This window comes from Athalia rosae, chromosome 8, assembly GCF_917208135.1.
Source record: "Athalia rosae chromosome 8, iyAthRosa1.1, whole genome shotgun sequence".
Taxonomy (NCBI): domain Eukaryota; kingdom Metazoa; phylum Arthropoda; class Insecta; order Hymenoptera; family Athaliidae; genus Athalia; species Athalia rosae.
The window spans coordinates 1,668,246-1,686,084 of record NC_064033.1 but is presented as its reverse complement, the minus strand read 5'-3'; the positions used below and the strand labels follow the sequence as shown (position 1 = coordinate 1,686,084).

Genomic DNA, 17,839 nt, shown 5'->3' with positions numbered 1-17,839 from the left:
TTCACTTAACTTTCGAACGACACTCATCATTTGACGAACCGAATTTTTTAGCTATGGCTTCGAAACACATGAGCGACATGACGTCCAGTTTTAAATCGAAGACGGAAAAATTCGTCCGAGATATCGCCACCGACTTGAAGAAGAAACCGATTCTGAAACACGCGGCTGACGAACGCTCCGCGGACACTACGGACGACCCCCAAGCCTACAGAGAAGAATCTAGACTCGCGGAACACGGTAACTCCCAAAAAAAAATTTCATGTAAATCCGCCGACCGAGTTGTCTGTGAATATTCATCCCCCTTCGTTCCGCTGTTCCCGTCATAATTGAATTCACTATCAAATATCGAAACTAATAAATTCTTTCGACTAATTTCAAATATTTCCTTTCATACGTCGTCGTAAAACAGGGACGAAACACATCGACCCGGACACAGGTCTGATATACTTCAAGTATGATTTCGGCTACGAATTTGGAGTCCTTTTGCCGGGTGAAGGTAAAAAGACCGTGAGCAGTGCGTCGAAATCGATACGAGGTCAACGTAGGGCGAGCGACATCGACGTGCCAATAATTCACGAATTCACTACCAGGAAGGAGAACGGTTTTTCCAAATCGTCGGGTCGCGAAGGATCCGGAAAATTTCCAAATTCCAAAACGGTCAAGTGGGGCGAACCGACTTCCGAGAGCGAATTTTCCGAGGCGGAAGAAACCAGGAGTAAAATCAGACGCGGAAATTCGAGTTACAATAATTTTCACCCCCCAAGCGTATCCATACCGCAATCGACGAGATGGCTCGGCGAAAATGCGACTCCCAGCCCGGTGTCGTTGAGCCCGAGTCTTCCGAGCTTATCGCCTCATCAGAGCAGTCTCAGCGCTGGACCACCGAGTAACGTAGACTCAGCAGGTAGACACGCCACGATCGGGATCAGTAACCAGATTAACTTTAACAAGTCTCGATATCCACCGTCACGTTCATTCGCAAAATTTCATATCATGCTTTTTGCCTAAAAATAAAAAAAGAACAAAATTCAAAATTTTCGGAAACGTTTAGAGTAAGAGAGAAAAAAAAAATCCAGTCAGAGATGATTCAGCCAGGTTTCCAGTGTCTTCGTCGATCGGACGAGGTTTCGTTAATATGTTCCTCAAATTCACAGGATCACCATGGCCAACGAATGGCGGTCCGGCAACGAAGGAAATAATTCAACCGTATCTCGACATTCAGCCGAAAAAGGCACCGCTGTTTATCACGGTAATCGGTCAATCAATTCATTAACCAATCAATCAAATAATCGATTACCTTTACGCCCGTCGTTTTTCGTTGCCCGATCACAGCCCTTGAGAGACATCGCAGTGGTGAGCGGTCAGACGGCGAGATTCGAATGCATCGTGCAGGCTGAGCCACCGCCGAATATCCTCTGGTCCAAGGACGGCAGGATAATTGAGAACTCTGGAAACAACGAGATTCAATACAGAAACGGTGTATGCCGGCTGTCCATACCCAGGGCTTATCCCGGTAAGCGCAAGAATTTTTTCAAATGCTCTGCTTTATGGATGAAAAAAAAATGCTAACGACCGTCTCAACATTTTTTTTTTTTCGTTTACAGAGGATGCAGGTGGTTACAGCTGTACGGCAACGAACAGTCTGGGTTCCACGTCGACTTCAGCGTCTCTGCTGGTTCCAGGTAACAGACGCTCACTATATAACACGAAATAGGTGATAGCAGTGTAACGCTGATTTTGGATCGTTTGGTAAATTCGGCGGTACAATACACTTGGGTGGTGGATTTAATGGAATTGCCAAGTAGCTGTGGAATAATAATTAATTAATCAAAATGGGTGATATACTTTCAAATATTTGTCATTTCATTAATACACGAACATATACTATATATAATAATAATTGAATTTTATCGAATGTATTGTCAATGTAAACGCTATTTTAGATTGTTGTGCATTATGATTTTTTTTTTTTTCTCTTTAATTTTTTTTTCATCTTTTTTTCGCTGCGCAAGTATCAGACGATTTATGTACTAGTCATTGAATGATAAAATGAAAATTCATAATCGCACGTAACGACGCCTTGATTTTAAACGCTTCGAAGAGTGAATTATTATTGAATAAGTTTATTGCAAACGCGTTTTCGTTATTAGTCATTTGATTTTTATTTTTACTTTTATTTTCACTGCGCCAAGCAACGTATGATATTCGAATGCATTTTCGCGTACACGGCAGGTTGGATTTAAACCTAATATACATAAATAATATATGGTACAATACAGTATATAGTATATGTAATATAATGTAATGTAACATGTATATGTAAACGTGATCGGTGAAGGAACTAGTCAGGTTATTTGATTAATCAATTGAATGGCCATGTAATATTAATATTTTCTTGTCCAACCAGATAGTGCCTGATTTTTAAGGGGTAGTACCATGAAAAAAAAAAAAAAAAAGAAACCAATATTATAAACTCAATAACCGAATCAATTGTAACGAATATCTGAAATAACACAACTTGTATATCCGTTTAAAAAAAAAAAAGAAAGAAAATTCGACAAATCTGAGCTAATACATCGATTTGTATCCTCACACCAAGCCACCCCTGTCCTATGGAGCTTTTGTAATTTCTTGTCATGTCTTTCTCACTGTCTATTTATTTCTCACTTACAATTTTAGTCAGAGCTGTGCAGTATGCTATTGCGTTATTACCTATTTATTGTAGAATAATCGATTGATAAAGTGCATCACGTTGCACAGAAAAAAATTGAAAAAAAAAATTTACTAGAACAGGACAAAAAAAAAAAAAATGGTATTATACTATATAATGTAAATAAACAATGCTTTCTCTGCAATATATATTGGGTCTGTTGGTGTAACAATTATTTATGATCACACGCATTACACTCATCCCCTGTATCAACCTATGCTCCTATGGAAGAAGACAAGGAAAAAAAAAATCGGTAACAACGATCGTCGATGACATAAGAACGATAAAAGAGGCATCGGTAATTTTTAAGTTATCGAATTCTACTATCCTCACTAACACTGGGAATACACTAACGTCATTCACCTAGATATCATGTGGTAATATTCCGATGTCTAGCAATAGTGAGGGTGCAAAAATCAGCAGAAAATTCGTTACACTTTTTTACGATCTGAAGGACCTGAGGCTCCTTCGGCCGAGAAAAATTCACGAGATCCTCCGATTGCGCCAAGTGTCGCAATTCCGGCTTGAGAAAGAAAAAAAAAATCCAAACTATTTCGTTACAAGGGAAAGTAGTGGTCAGCTGTTCGACGGCCCTGTACAAAAATAGTAGGCAGGGTAATATCGCGTGCGGTGGTAAAAGAACGTTGCGATGAGTCGTTCGACCAAGAATAAGAGAAGTTCGCGAATAGGAAAACAATTTTTTTTAGACATTAATTATAAATATCCAGGCGCCCACCTACACGTCCGTTTTATCGATGTTCGATAGGAAGATACAACAAGCCTCTAGGTGGTACGGAAAAAAAGAAAAAATGGAAATCCTAGACGTGGATTTTTATTCACGTTTTTTACTCTTCTACCGTCAAAGGTCAAAAATATGTAACGGGGCGTGTTTCTCCCCCTAAAAAATTGCGTTCGTATTTTGAATGTGGTAATGATCGTGGGTAGCGGTAGCCAATAACAGTCAAACTATAGCGGAGGCACTGACTCATTGCGGGTCTGACGATGTATATGAGGCAGAGTGCCGAAATAAACTTGAAGATTCTCAGGAACTACGTGAACAATGTACAACTGTTTTATAATCCACACAGGAATTATGGGGTACGTCGCGTATTCGGAGGTCGCATAAAAATTGTTTAGGGTCATTGATAGCGGTCGATGAATCGATTCGATTGTATCAATCGTGGAAAAAAATTCTTCCCGAGATTTTCCGTGAACCGTGTAAAAGAGAAATGCGCACAAAGCGCACGAAGTTTCCTAGTTTTCGAGCAGCTCGCAAACCGATATAGCGGCGAAGCTAAAAATAATTCAACATTTCATATGAATTAAAATTATCTGCGTACCGATGAGAAAGATTAAATTTCATTACATTTGAACTAGGAATAGAATTTTAATGGTAAATCAGAAAGCTCGCGGTCGATACTGCAAATACGAGACGTGTCTCATCCGAAATTTTTTTCTACGTTTCCAAATAAATTCGCTATGCGGATCCAGTCGTGTTAAAAGAAAATAATTGGATATCTCCAGGAGGTCTGCCAGGAGATTCTCGGGTCGCCAAAAATACTCGGCATTACGTGTAGACCAAAATGTATGAACCATGCGTAAAATGGCTTTCTACGTAAATCTAAATTTCGATATTCCATGCACCGCACAGCTACTTCATTGCAATGGAGTGACGCTTGTTCAACTTTGAAATTTCTACCAGTTTTTGAGCTGATTTATCGAAGAATTATTCCCCCGAACTTCTAGCCGATTCCGTCTTTTAAACTTCAGCATGGTTGATCGTTTCCAAGTTGCATCGGTAAATGAGAAATGACGTATAAAATAAACGTCTTGATTTAATTATTTTTCTTTTCCTTTTTTATTCTTTGATTCTCGTTCCACCGAGTTGTCTGTCGAGTCTGCGTATGGCGAAGTGCCAAAATTATAAATACCTGAAGTCTCAAATATAATTATTTGCACTATTATTGTCGCCCCCCTCCCAACGCAAGGGCCCTCCAAAAATCTGTAAATTATGTTTTTTAATTTGAAAAAATTTCAAATCATCTTTTTCCGATGTAACAAGATAACGAAAAGCTCAGGGATAATTAGCCCGAAAATCTGAAGCAAAAACGTTGACAGAAAAAAACGTGTGTAGTCTGGCATTTCGCGTAATTATTTCGCGTTTTCTCAGCAAGTTGTTATAACTATATCGCGAATCGTTTAATATTTGAAAATAGAAGTGGCACATCGGCAACTAGCTCAGTGACTCTTTATTGGAGAATTCAAAGGTCTTCTCTGAATTGTACCCGTGAGTTATTTATTAATAGTATTTCGGTCAAAGTCGGCCACCGTACACATTATAAATGATCAGCTTCAGGTAAAAGGCTTATAAAATAATCCCGTCGCACAATTACTCACGAGATGGGATAGAGGAAAAAAAATAAAATAAAATAATTGTTTCAATACGAACGGAAAACAGTGGGATGAAAAAAAAAATTTTCAGGAGTACCGTCGTCTTTCTACGGAACTTACAGAGATCGGGAAATCGGCGAACATTCTCGTGAGAATAGTTTGAAGTACGTGACATTGAAGGACCTCTTCATCTCACAATCGGCAGTGGAAGTGGGCGACGAATTAAACCAGGATGCGGAGCCTGAGGAGGAGCCGGACTACTCTGAAGAATTTCAAAACTTCATCGACAGGTAAATAATGTATGCGATTTCGATTCGTGGTCAACGAAAAAGGCTCATACCGATTCGCGAGGATTTTTTACACTCATCGATTTTTTTTTTCTGATGAAAAAAAAGCTTGTCTGCGCAACACGAGGAGGACGTTAACCCTGTGGACAATTTTGGGAAAACTTTGCGAGATTCCTGGGAAATTTCGAGGCACTCGATTCGATCGGATAAATTTTGGGCGAACAAGGAGACTGAGATAACGTCTTACGAAGGGCAGTCGCGCGAAGATCTTCCGAGGAACAAACGATACACCGTCGTCCGGAGACTCGATTATCCGGATCCCGAATTGGAGAGTAAGGGTAGGTTGAAAAAATCCTGGTAACTACATCATCTCTTATTTTTTTTTTTTGAAGTCGCTATCGTTACCGAGTCCTAATCGGAAAACTGGATCCGCCCCAATGGTCGTATGAGTGGTTCTAAAATAGAAATTTTCAGACGTGATACGGACACCCCCAACGGGTGGACGCATAACGCTTCTTCGGCCACTTATTCTTACGGATTATAAACCAAAGTTGAATCACATCGCAGGAAATTTGACTTCGCTCCACGCAACGCCCACACTCCACAGTAACCCCCCGACTTTTTTTTCCTCTCGCTCTTTCTCCCTCGGATTATTTTTCATCTCTTTCTACGTAAGTAGAAACGTATAATGTATGTAAAATCTACGTACAGCGGAGGTTCAGAAACGATCCCTTGAACCAGGAATAGATCGGTCGCTATGCTATCCTAGGAGTCAACTAGTGTGAGTCACCTTTCGACTCACCTTTCATCCGACCTTTTTTTTTTTTCACACATATTTCTATTTATTTATTTATAAAGTTTCGCTCGGGTATAATTTTCATCACATGTTGCAACATTTTTTCTAGAAATTGGAGAATTTTTTCGGTTTTCGAAATCTCGACGATCTCGTACGAATTATCGGTGCTCTCCAAAGTTATCTAGCACGGATTCGTGTTATATCAGAACACGCGCATGGAGATAATATTGCGTGGCGCAAACGAGTGCATAAATTACGTAACATCTTTTGCCCGTTGTAGACCAGACAAGGTCCCCGCAGCGTGTAAACCTCGTATGTAACGTAAAACCGAGATTCTATTCTTCATTGCGATATGAGTTATATTATAACATTATGCCACATGCAGGTCTAGTCCTAATTAGCGCACGCGTGATTCTACGAAACTGAAACCTATTGCGTGAGCCTGAGCATGTGCTTTTGTGAGCTGTCCCAAATGAAGAAGAAGAAGAAGAAGAAGAGGAAGAAGAGGAAGAAGCAGAAAAACAAGACCGCCGTCAAGAGGAGGCAGTGAGCGCGGAAATGCGGGGAGAGAGTCCTATCGGAAGAGGTTCAAAAGCCTTTCGCATTTCATTCGCAACGATAAATAATCGTTACGTAAAAATATTATCGGCGTTGAAGGACTTTCGGATCGAAGAGTGCCGCACCGAGTTCACGTATGGACGTAGTGGCGAGTCTTTACATTCTCGAGATACTATTATTATAACGAACGCTGACGGTATACCGCGTTCCGATGGCCCCCTGGAGCCTCCACTAACTCGAGAAGAGCTTCACGAAGTCCGAAGGCTGTACGAATCCGCCGTACGACGACGCGCGTTCGTCTGATTCATCGCTCATGAAATTTCAGGGTCGAAGGGTCGACGGATTCGAGGAGGTGACGATCGAGGGATGAAAAAATTGGAACTCTGCGGACAATCTACGACCGAATCGCGAGGGGTTGTTTTTGTTGTTCTCGGCGAAACTTCCGGTCCGAGACGCTCGAGGAATTTAATGGCAAAGATGTCGCTTGTGATTTGTTTCAGTGCGATGGACCAAAGGGAGGTTGTATTATATTTCGGTCTCGCGAGTCACGGAGACCTGAATGCCCCTCCGCACTGCTTTTGAGTGCGTCGACGTCGGCTGCCCCCACCTACGTCTCCGGTACCCGCAAGATCTTCAACCGAAGACCAGAAGTTTCACTCGCAATTCGCATTCGACCGACGTCTTGGTTAAAAGAGTCTCGGGGATATTTTGATAATGACTTGACTTCTGCCGACTGAAGCCGTGGCAGGCAAATAAGCGAATTATTTAAACGAAAAGTATATATTAAATATACATAAAATTAACGAGCGCAGTTACAGTTACAAGAGAATATTAGAAAGAAAAAAAAAAAAATAAGTTACTGGCGTAAATATAATTGAGAAAAAAGTCTACGAAGAGGAGCACCACCCCATTGTCCGTACGGAGAGGATTTGACCCGCTTAGTTGAAATCGAACGATTATTTATTTAACGGTGTTTCGTGTTGGTGTGTGTTAGATAATTTGCCACCAGTGGGGATTCGTTTGTTCTTTTACCATCGAAAATTTTGGATCGTGATCTAATCCAAAATGAATCGTCAACAATCCAACTCTCAGCAATCTCAGCAGAGTAGGCAGCAACAACAGACTACCACGACTACTCAGCAGCAGCAAATTCAGCAGCAACAGTATTCGCAGCACAGGACCGAGCACCAGATTACGCGTCAGCAGGTCACCAGTCAGCAGAGAGGTCAGTCTCTCGTTTGACCCGAAAATCCGGATGCGAATGCGAATGCGAAATGAAAATGACCACGATAATCAAAAACGTGTTCCCCCTTTTTTTTTTTTCCAAGAGCCCAAATCAAGGAAATACAGGCACGTCTTCGTCCACGATTCTCGTCCCGATTTCAACCGATCGCTAATTTTTATCCGTCGGTTGTTCGAATTTTTTTGTCGATCTCATCGATCCCCCGCGCATCAAATAAATTCATGAATTTACTCCTCGCGGTCCTCTGAAATCCAACCCTCTTCTCGGCTATGTCCCTCTATACGAAATTCCACGGTGAAAATCTATTTTTGATCGAGCTCTCGTAAGACGCAGTGCTTTCTAAAGATAGAATTTAACTTTCGAGATTTTCTCGAGGCTCCAAACGTCGCCGGAGGCTCGTTGAGCGGGTTGAACCGTCTGTGCCGCCATCTCTAAGATAATCTCTCCCCCCACTTTTACAAAACGCTTCTCCCTCCACCCCCGTTAAACTTCGGGAAAAAAAGTCACTCGGATACCAGCTGTCAAAACGAAGTTGACGCTCTTCCGGCGCGTATGAGGCCCCACGATGAGACGGGAAACATTCCTCCAGCCGTAATCACGACCCCAAAAATATTCTTCCCCCGTAATCGTTGCAAGATGTTGGAACTCGGAATATAAAATACCCCTGAAAAATCGGCACCGCAATGAAATTTTCAGTGACTAGGACGAAAAGGAGCCCGTTCGAAACGCGACGGAAATAATAACGTTAACGGTACCCGAACAGAGCGGATCGGATGGAACCTGTTGGATGACAAGTTCTGCACTTTTCCAACTCGTTGGAAAAAAAAAAAAAAAAACAAAGTTTCTTTTGCCCATAATTTTCAACCGTGTTCAATGCAGGTCGTATCGCGGAACACCCGCGTGTGGGCAGATACGGCGATAGTTATCACCTGGTACGGCCGGCGAACGGGACCTTGTTCCGGCTTTACCTGCACGAACATAATGCTGGAACGAGTTCAGATACTTGCCCCTGCAGACATTTATGCGGACGGAAATTTTTCACGTATCGGCATAGGATTGCGAATCTAGAAATCGAGAGACTGAAAATTACTGTTCGAATGGACGGGCCGAGCTCGATAACGAATCTCACGGAAAATATCATTTTTTCCCCGGGGTCGTTCGAACGTCATTCCGACAATCGGAAGCGACAGCTGTCAATGTGACTAACCGGGGCGTGAGAAGGGGACAGAGAATGGATTCGAAAATTCGCGGAAAAATTCGTTTCCGTTCGAGATCGGTAAATTTTTCGCGTCGACGTGGCGGAATTTTTTCGCGTAAACAATACAGGGGAATCGAGGGGATTTCGGTGGAGGGAAAAAACAGGGAGTCGAGGTCGACGGATCGGCGACGATTGGCGATATGGTACCCTCGGAATAATGGGATTGTTCGAAAGGCGTTATTTTGGTCAGTGACTGGTTTTTTGCGTAACTTTACCGACGAGCCGATTGGACGGTCGAGTGGCGAGGTATAGAGAACGGCTCCCTACGTCGCGACGACGCGCGGCCACGCCACACCACTCCGCTGGGCGTCCCGCACACACGCCGTGTAAAGATAGTTGCTCCTAAAATGGGTTCGGGTAACGCGATCCCATGCCGCACAAAAATAGGTTGCGGCTCACCTTCCGCCTCGCCCCGATAGCCCGCATCTCGCTAGAGATTCATCGGGGAAATATGCTGCATTTTTCTTACGATCCGAGCGAATAAATATCGGCAAGAAAATAATACGAATCACGCTTCGCCACCCTTAGCTAGCTTTCGTCGAATTTTTTTCATCCCTTCACGCTCTTCAATGTCAGCTGGTCTCATGGTACCGAAGCTTTTTGGTGAAGAAGATCTTCGTCGATTGACTTTTTCAGATTCATTTTTACCATGGAGTATTTGAATGAAGAAAAGATGCGATTTTTCGATTTTACTTCGCCCCGTCGATTTTTCCCGATGCCAACCGCGAATTTCGTATCGTTCGACAGTAAATGAGGTGGCTTAAAAAAATACAGCGACATTTCCCACTCAGCTATAGCGACCTGGCCTTCGTCCAATTTGACACAAACAGTTGGATCTATATAGATAACCGCGAATCTAAATTCTCTAGTGTTTCGTGTAACGAATGCGCTATGAAGGGTGGTAAAAATTGTCAATAATCAAATTTTGATGATTTATCTGTTCTCTTTTTGTCCACATAGTGCAAGGAGAAATCGTGATGCAGTCGACACCCACCATACCAGCGTGAGTAGACAGTCGCATTCGATTGCGCTAACCCGAATTGCGTTATTTTTTTCGAGGCCGACCATTGAGAACGAAATATTTTATCGCAGATTCACCGGAAGACCGGGTGATCCGTCTCCTCCGGTATTCGAGCAGATTTTCAAGAACGCAAGATTCGCGCAGGGTGGTAACGCAATATTTGAGGGTCGCGTGAGGGGTAATCCAAAACCTTCGGTATCCTGGACACACAAGGGTCTACCGTTATTCGAATCCCAGAAAATCCGCATGTCTTACGACGACAGAAGCGGAGTCGTTACGCTGCAGATAAATCAGATCGGACCTGGTAACGAGGGCGAATACACGTGCAGTGCAAAGAATCAATACGGCAAGTAACGCGAGGGTCCAGAATTTTGATAAAAAATTTTTATCGACGAATTGAATCAACTGTGCATCATTTGATCGATATTTGATAAATCTTAGGTGAGGCAATTTGCTCCGTTTACATTCAACCGGAAGGATTCGGACCTCCACCGCAGCAGCAGCTCGGTGGCTACCAGAAAGAATACGCCCAAACCTTCCAAACGACTCGCAAAACGACCGAGAAACAGAGCTACATCAACGGAAGTACCATCGAAGATTTCAAAGTGCGTTCTATGGGATATTAATTTTTTTTTCTATCGAGACGAGACCGAATGAAATGAAAAATCTGATTGCCACGGACATGAATTTTCAGGTTGACACCTTCGAATACAGACTGCTGCGCGAAACAGAATACCGCGAGTCGATAACTCGTCGTTACGTGGGTGAATCTGATACGCAAATTTCAACCGTAATCGACCGATCTTTGGGACCGGTTTCACCACCCCAAATTTCACAGAAGCCGAGAAACTCTAAGCTAGTCGAAGGCTCCGACGCCGTCTTCACCGCAAAACTTACAGCGAATCCAAAACCAAGAGTTAGTGGATTTCGTTTTTGACTTGTATCATTTTAATGAAAATCGCAATCGGCGAGCGATTATGCTGATAAATAATCTCAATGATTTCTCCCTAGCTAACTTGGTTCAAAAATGGACAGAGGATTCGCGATTCACAGCGCGTTGAAATTTCTCATTCGAACCAACAAGCTACACTGAAGGTTCGAGGAGCGCGCCAAGAAGACGGTGGTCACTACACGTTGCTGGCCGAAAATCCTCAAGGATGTACAGTGAGCTCTGCGTACCTCGCGATCGAGCCAAGTGATCAAGTTGATCAGGCTCAAACTCATGTTCATCAGAGGGAGGTACTGAAGAGCACTCATGTCGAAAGCTCCGAGACTACAGAGGCTGGAAAAGTCCTGCCACCAAATTTTATTCGCACTTGCGCCGACCGCGATGTTACCGAAGGAAAAATGACGAGGTGAATATCTTCGTCTCATCTCTGAATATTATCCGGAGATTTGATGATACCCAGCGTGGAACGTCCGCGTTTTTCATATGTCGAGTTCCATTGTGGCGTTACTTTTATTTTATTTATTGCAAATCCTTTACGCAGGACCTCATTTTTCTTTAATTTTGGGACGAAAGAAAAAATCTCAGGAATACAAAGCTAGAAACCTAATTGATCCATCTACAAAACTGACCGAGTTATCGCAATTTTATTACATTTTTTTTCACCATAATTTTGAGAATATTTCTGCGTCGAGATATTCGAACTTTTCAAGTCACCAGCGAACCCGAGTTTTACTGGAGTCAGCGCAGCCAGCAGCGTAGCGTTTTGTTGTGAGACGTCACCTTCAAGGCTGAGCAGAGGTGACGCCTCAAAACAAACCCCGCGCCCGTGGCTACCTGACTCCAGCTAAACTCGGGTTCGCTGGTGAATTGAGAAATTCGAATATTTCGACCCATGCATGGATTGCGACGAACCAAAGTGGGTCTACGACAAAAATCAACCGATATGTCTTAATTTTTCTGCTGCCAAAAGCGAATAATTGATGATTGCTCGATGGATTGCATGAGTAGATGATTTTGGCTTTCAGACTTAGATTCCTGTACTAATGATACGTGAGATTACCCTTGAAAAGCCGAAAAAAAAAATCGATTTTTGAGCAAAAAATAAATAATTTTTTTAATTGAGTCTAATATGATTTTCCGATATATTTTGACCTTAGGAATCCGAATCTAGAAGAAAAAAATACGTCTATCGACCAGATGAGCTGTAACTATAGTAACTGGTGACCTCTCAGACACGAATTTGTCCAAAAAATTAGTTTGAGCTTAAAATTTTTAGAGATATCTGAATTTTTTTCTACTTTTCACAGCAAGAAATCAGTCATAACACCTAGAATTTGATAGATAAATCAATTATTGACTCTGGGATTCGGATTTCTGTGATCAAAATACATGAGAGCACCATAGATATCCGATAGAGAGAGATACTTTGACTTTTCACCGACAAATCAAAGAATTTTAAAGGTACTCCTTGGATCTTCTTTTGGATTTGAGGGTCGAAAATCAATATTTTTTTTTTTAGGTTTTTGAAAAGTTTTTCACAAGTTTCTGACGTATTTTGACCTCAGGAATCCGAATCCGAAAGAAAAATTGACCTATCTCTAAAATTGACTGAGTTATCGCTAATTTTCAGCTTTTTGGGGTCAAAAATAAAAAATTGATTTTTTAATCTCTATTTATGTAATTTGAGCTCAGGAATTCGAATCTGAAAGAAAAATTGATCCATCTATAAAATTGATCGGGTTATCACCGTTTTTAGGCAATTTTTTGCATAAAAATCGAAATATCTCGAAGGGAAAAAATCGTAGCTCAATTTGGACAACGGATTCGTGTTCCTGAGGTCAAAATACATTAAAAAAGTGCCATACGATCAATTTTAAAAAATAAAAATTTTTCGTCAAAATTTGAAAAAATCCAAAGGGGTACACCTTGAAAAAATCTCAAATTTTGACCAAAAATTTTTATTTTTTAAAATTGATCGTATGGCACTTTTCTTATGTATTTTGACCTCAGGAACACGAATCCGTCGTCCAAATTGAGCTACGATTTTTTCCCTTCGAGATATCCTCAAATTTATGCCAAAAAATGCGAAAAAATGAGGATAACTCGATAAATTTTACAGATAGATCAATTTTCCTTTCAGATTCGAATTTCTGAGCTCAAATTACATAGGAATACATCAAGAACTAAATTTTTTTTTTTCCACCCCAAAAAGCTGAAAATTAGCGATAACTCGGTCAATTTTGGAGATAGATCAATTTTTCCTCCAGATTTGGATTTCTGAGATCAAAATACGTCAGAATATCCTCCTCAATCTATCAAAAAAAAATGTTTTTTTCGGGGGTAAAAATCGAGCAAATCCAAAAGAATTAAAAGAAATTTTTGTTGGATTCCATCGGTTATTCTCACTAATTTCGATCCTAAGAATTGAAATCTGCTAGCTAAATAATTCTGTCCACACAATTGATCGAGTTATCACCAAATTCTCACTTTTTGGACCAGAAAAATTGAGATATCTGGATGAGATTAATTCTTCGTTCAATTTCCTCAACGGATTCGTGTTACCGAGTTCAAAATGCGTTGGAACTTCGCGTTCGCGTGAACAGTCATCCCATGGGAGGGTTCATCCATACGAATTATTTATCGTTTTGCAGATTTGATTGTCGTGTGACCGGACGACCTTATCCGGAAGTGAGCTGGTATATAAACGGTTACCAAGTAGCCAACGACGCGACCCACAAGATCCTTGTAAATGAATCGGGTAACAATTCGCTAATGATAACGAACGTAAGTCGAGCTGACGCCGGTATAGTGACCTGCGTGGCACGTAACAAAGCTGGAGAAACCTCGTCCCAATGTACCCTGAACGTTATTGAAAAAGAACAAGTCGTAGCGCCAAAATTCGTCGAGCGTTTCACAACGATGAACGTCAAGGAAGGAGAACCAGTCGCTTTCAATGCTAGAGCGGTCGGCACTCCCATACCACGAATCACTTGGCAGAAGGTGAACCGAACGACCGTCGACGATATCAAACGCTTACTAATTTTTCTATTACCTTTTTTTTCTTTCGCACCAGGATGGTGTGCCCATAGCGCCCGGCCCCGACGTGCGCATATCAACGGACGGCAGTGGAGCCTCGACCTTGGATATCCCCTTGGCAAGATCCTCAGATGCGGCATGGTATCAATGCACCGCACAAAATGTAGCCGGCTCTACCGCCACCCGGGCCCGGCTTTTCGTCGAAACACCGAAGGGATCTGCCCCCGAACCAAGACGCCTGAACTTACCACGACCGACGAAAGTCATCGAACCAGAGTGAGTTATTCGAAAAAGTGGTGATCGTCGTGTATTCTAGCTGACACGAAAAAAAATAATTCTACTCTCCGAATCGCGACGTCTTTCATATTTTCAGACCTGCACCTGGCCCCGAAGTGATCTACCTGCGACACGTTGAGCGTGCGAAACCGCACTTACCAAGTCACGAGGAGGATCGAATCTATCCACCTCCGCAGTTTATAATCCCTCTACGAGACGGTCACCAGATTGAGGGTGGGCGACAGCACTTCGAGGCCAGAATCGAACCGGTGGGCGACCCTACGATGAGGGTCGAATGGTACGTCAACGGAAGACCTCTGGACGCGAGTAAGTAACAGCTTCTTTCCCTCAAAGATTCGCGGCTCATAGATTTCTTCATCGAAATTTTTATCGCTCCAGGTTCCCGAGCCAATTCAATCTTCCGATTTGGATTCATCGCCCTCGATCTGATCAGCATCGTGATGCATGACGCCGGACAATATCTGTGTCGCGTAATAAGTTCGACGGGCACAGCCGAGTCGACCGCGATACTCAATGTAACAGGTTGGTATCTCACCTGTTCACCTCGGCCTGACGATGAGATCCCACCGGCGAATATCTCCGCTTCATCGATGATTCGAATTTCAGCACGCGCCACCATCGAGCAGACCAGTCAGCATCCGGACAGCCTGCAATACATACAGCAATTGGAGGACTACAGCAAATATCAGAGGCAAGAGAGTTACGAAGAAACCTCTTCCCAGCGACCGGTATTCATCCGTCCACTCCAAGAACTTGGGGAACTTCAGGAGGGCCGTAATGCCCACTTCGAAGCTCAGCTAACACCGGTTAGCGATCCTACCATGAAAGTGGAGTGGTACAAGGATGGAAGACCGATCACAGCCAGTGAGTTTCACTCGAGATCGTAACTCTGCCATTTTTTTATAAAATAAATAAATGATCCATCCGATTATAATTTATGAAATATCGCAGGTTCAAGAATCACAACCATCTTCAACTTCGGTTACGTCTCACTAAATATAATGCACCTACGAGTCGAAGATGCCGGTTCTTATACGGTCAGAGCTGTGAATCGCTTGGGAGAGGCGATAAGCACAGCGTCTCTTCGGGTATTTGGTAAGATGATTGATGACCGATCGTCTCAATTTACGCTCGCGGGATTATCGGTAATTTTTGAACGACGAGCGACGATTTGTTTTTCAGCGCGCACAAGCGTTACCTCCGATCTCGGAATACCCGAGCAACAGAAGTACATCGAAGCTGCGGAGGAGTTGGAAGCTTATCAGCAGGCGATGCACCAGAAATACACGCAGGAACAACCAGAGAGAATAACCCCACCGGAATTTAAGAGCCCCATAAAGGACCAAAACAACGTCCGCGAGGGTGGGTTCGCACATTTCGAAGCCCGCCTAGAGCCAGTCGGTGACTCTACGCTACGCGTCGAATGGCTCAAGGACGGACGACCAGTAGAAGCTAGTGAGTTGAATTCTGTGCGGACGATGAAACGCATTTCTCTTCATTTCAACGGGTATTCAACCGGTATTCGATCTTCGCAGGTTCACGAATCACAACTTTCTTCAACTTTGGCTACGTAGCGCTCACTATAAAATACGTAACGATTCACGACGTCGGAGTGTACACTTGCCGCGCCTACAACAGGGCAGGGGAGGCAAGAACCACCGCGCAATTGAGCGTAATCAGCAAGAACGATGTGATATACGACAGTCAGCATCCCAGTGGACTTCAGAAAATTCAGACGCTAGAAGATTCCAGCCGTTACTCTCGTCAGGTAAATATAATTCGATGTTCGCCTGATTTTAATTCTACCGATTGGATTTCATCAGATTTAAAACATCCCATTTTTCTTCAAAGGTACAGGAAGAGGTTCAAGTTACCCAAGCACCTCGTTTCCTCGGACCACTGAAGGGTACGAATAAAATTGTCGAAGGTCAACGGGCGCACTTCGAAGCCCGCGTGGAACCGCAGAGTGACCTTACCATGAAGATAGAGTGGTACCACAACGGCAAGGCTATAACTGCCGCTAACAGGATTCAAACTTATCACGACTTCGGATACGTCGCTATCGATATCCTTCAGGTCCGCGCCGAGGACATCGGAACGTACACCGTTGTGGCGAGAAACGCCCTCGGCGAAGCACAACTTTCGGCGACAATGACGGTGGAAAGTGAGTATCCCGAAATCTGACGATGTACGAGAAAATCGTAACGCGAAATCAAACCTCTTTTTCCAGCTCGTTCGGGTGTCGACACCAGTAGTATGCACCACGGTACCTTCGAAAAAACGCAGCGTCTCGAGGGTTCGAAGTTCGTCGAGCCCCAGTATCACATCGAAGAAATTTCAAAGTCGAAACCGATTTTCGTTCAGCCGTTATCCGATCCGAAACCGGTGAGCGAGGGTAAAAACATCCACTTGGAATGTCGTTTGGAACCCATGGGTGATCCGACGATGAGAGTCGAGTGGTTCCAGAACGGACGTCCCGTGACCGTTGGCTCCAGATTCAGGACTTATTATGACTTTGGATTCGTCGCCCTCGATATCGTCCACACAACGGCGTTGGACTCCGGAGAATACACGGTTCGAGCGACGAACCACCTCGGTACGGCACACACTTCGGCCTGCGTTCGGGTCATCGGACGTTCGGACATCGTTACCGATTCCCAAAACGAACAGTCCTTGGAACAGATTCAAATGCTCGAGGACGCCTCGAGGTACAGGAGAACCCAACAGGAGGATGTCACGGTTTTGCAGGCACCGCAATTCAGCAGACCTCTTCACAATATCGAAACCGTCGAACTTACCAACGTACATTTGGAATGCCGTCTTCAACCAGTCGGTGATTCAACCATGCGCGTCGAATGGTTTGTCAACGGTCATCCGGTGAAAACCGGACACCGTTTCAGACCGTCCTACGAGTTCGATTACGTCGCTTTGGATATATTGGGCGTTTATCCCGATGACTCCGGCGTTTACACCTGCCAAGCGCGTAATCAACTCGGCGAGGCCGTTACCTCCTGCTCCGTTCGCGTCCACGCCAAGAAAGACCTGTTGTTGGAAACTCAGCACCCCGAAGGTTTGGAGAAAATTCAATACCTTGAGGACGCCTCCAGGTACAGGAGGAACGAGCTAGTCGACGAGGTCGTTAAAATAAAGCCCAGATTTGTCACGAAACCAAAGAACCAGGAGAATCTGCGCGAGGGACAACACGCTCACTTTGAATGCAAACTCGAACCTGTCACGGATTCAAATCTTAAAGTGGAGTGGTTTAAGAACGGTCGTCCAGTAACCATAGGTGA

The 17,839-nt window shown here is 43.4% G+C and overlaps 2 protein-coding genes and 1 long non-coding RNA gene across 11 annotated transcripts in view; 2 read left to right on the top strand and 1 right to left on the bottom strand.

Annotated features, from left to right (window-relative positions):
- The window catches only part of LOC105687964 (titin), a 37,977-nt gene extending 35,118 nt beyond the window's left edge, over window positions 1-2,859 (top strand). For 7 of the 8 annotated variants that reach the window (XM_048659776.1, XM_012403942.3, XM_048659769.1 and 4 more), the window contains 5 exons: window positions 52-237; window positions 410-904; window positions 1,155-1,249; window positions 1,333-1,513; window positions 1,605-2,859. In XM_048659776.1, the coding sequence (XP_048515733.1) occupies window positions 52-237; window positions 410-904; window positions 1,155-1,249; window positions 1,333-1,513; window positions 1,605-1,714 (1,067 nt within the window). In that variant the 3' untranslated portion in view covers window positions 1,715-2,859. The remainder of the gene's footprint in view (window positions 1-51; window positions 238-409; window positions 905-1,154; window positions 1,250-1,332; window positions 1,514-1,604) is intronic. The other variant, XM_048659772.1, reaches the window with a different exon arrangement.
- On the bottom strand, window positions 776-1,436 carry LOC125502090. The gene is made up of 2 exons (XR_007279929.1): window positions 1,298-1,436; window positions 776-1,004 (listed from the first exon to the last, which is right to left on the bottom strand). It is a non-coding gene; the product is annotated as an uncharacterized LOC125502090 (long non-coding RNA).
- A 2,321-nt stretch (window positions 2,860-5,180) lies between the features above and the next one.
- The window catches only part of LOC105687951 (titin), a 28,977-nt gene continuing 16,318 nt past the window's right edge, over window positions 5,181-17,839 (top strand). Inside the window, exons 1-17 of one of the 2 annotated variants that reach the window (XM_048659778.1) lie at window positions 5,181-5,391; window positions 5,497-5,726; window positions 10,204-10,246; window positions 10,336-10,610; window positions 10,706-10,869; window positions 10,959-11,180; window positions 11,276-11,619; window positions 13,865-14,213; window positions 14,287-14,525; window positions 14,623-14,852; window positions 14,925-15,068; window positions 15,153-15,410; window positions 15,498-15,641; window positions 15,729-16,001; window positions 16,082-16,314; window positions 16,398-16,710; window positions 16,777-17,835. In XM_048659778.1, coding sequence (XP_048515735.1) covers window positions 10,221-10,246; window positions 10,336-10,610; window positions 10,706-10,869; window positions 10,959-11,180; window positions 11,276-11,619; window positions 13,865-14,213; window positions 14,287-14,525; window positions 14,623-14,852; window positions 14,925-15,068; window positions 15,153-15,410; window positions 15,498-15,641; window positions 15,729-16,001; window positions 16,082-16,314; window positions 16,398-16,710; window positions 16,777-17,835 — 4,273 coding nt within the window. In that variant the 5' untranslated portion in view covers window positions 5,181-5,391; window positions 5,497-5,726; window positions 10,204-10,220. Of the gene's footprint in view, window positions 5,392-5,496; window positions 5,727-7,398; window positions 7,968-10,203; window positions 10,247-10,335; window positions 10,611-10,705; window positions 10,870-10,958; window positions 11,181-11,275; window positions 11,620-13,864; window positions 14,214-14,286; window positions 14,526-14,622; window positions 14,853-14,924; window positions 15,069-15,152; window positions 15,411-15,497; window positions 15,642-15,728; window positions 16,002-16,081; window positions 16,315-16,397; window positions 16,711-16,776; window positions 17,836-17,839 lie in introns of those variants that run through there. The other variant, XM_048659777.1, reaches the window with a different exon arrangement.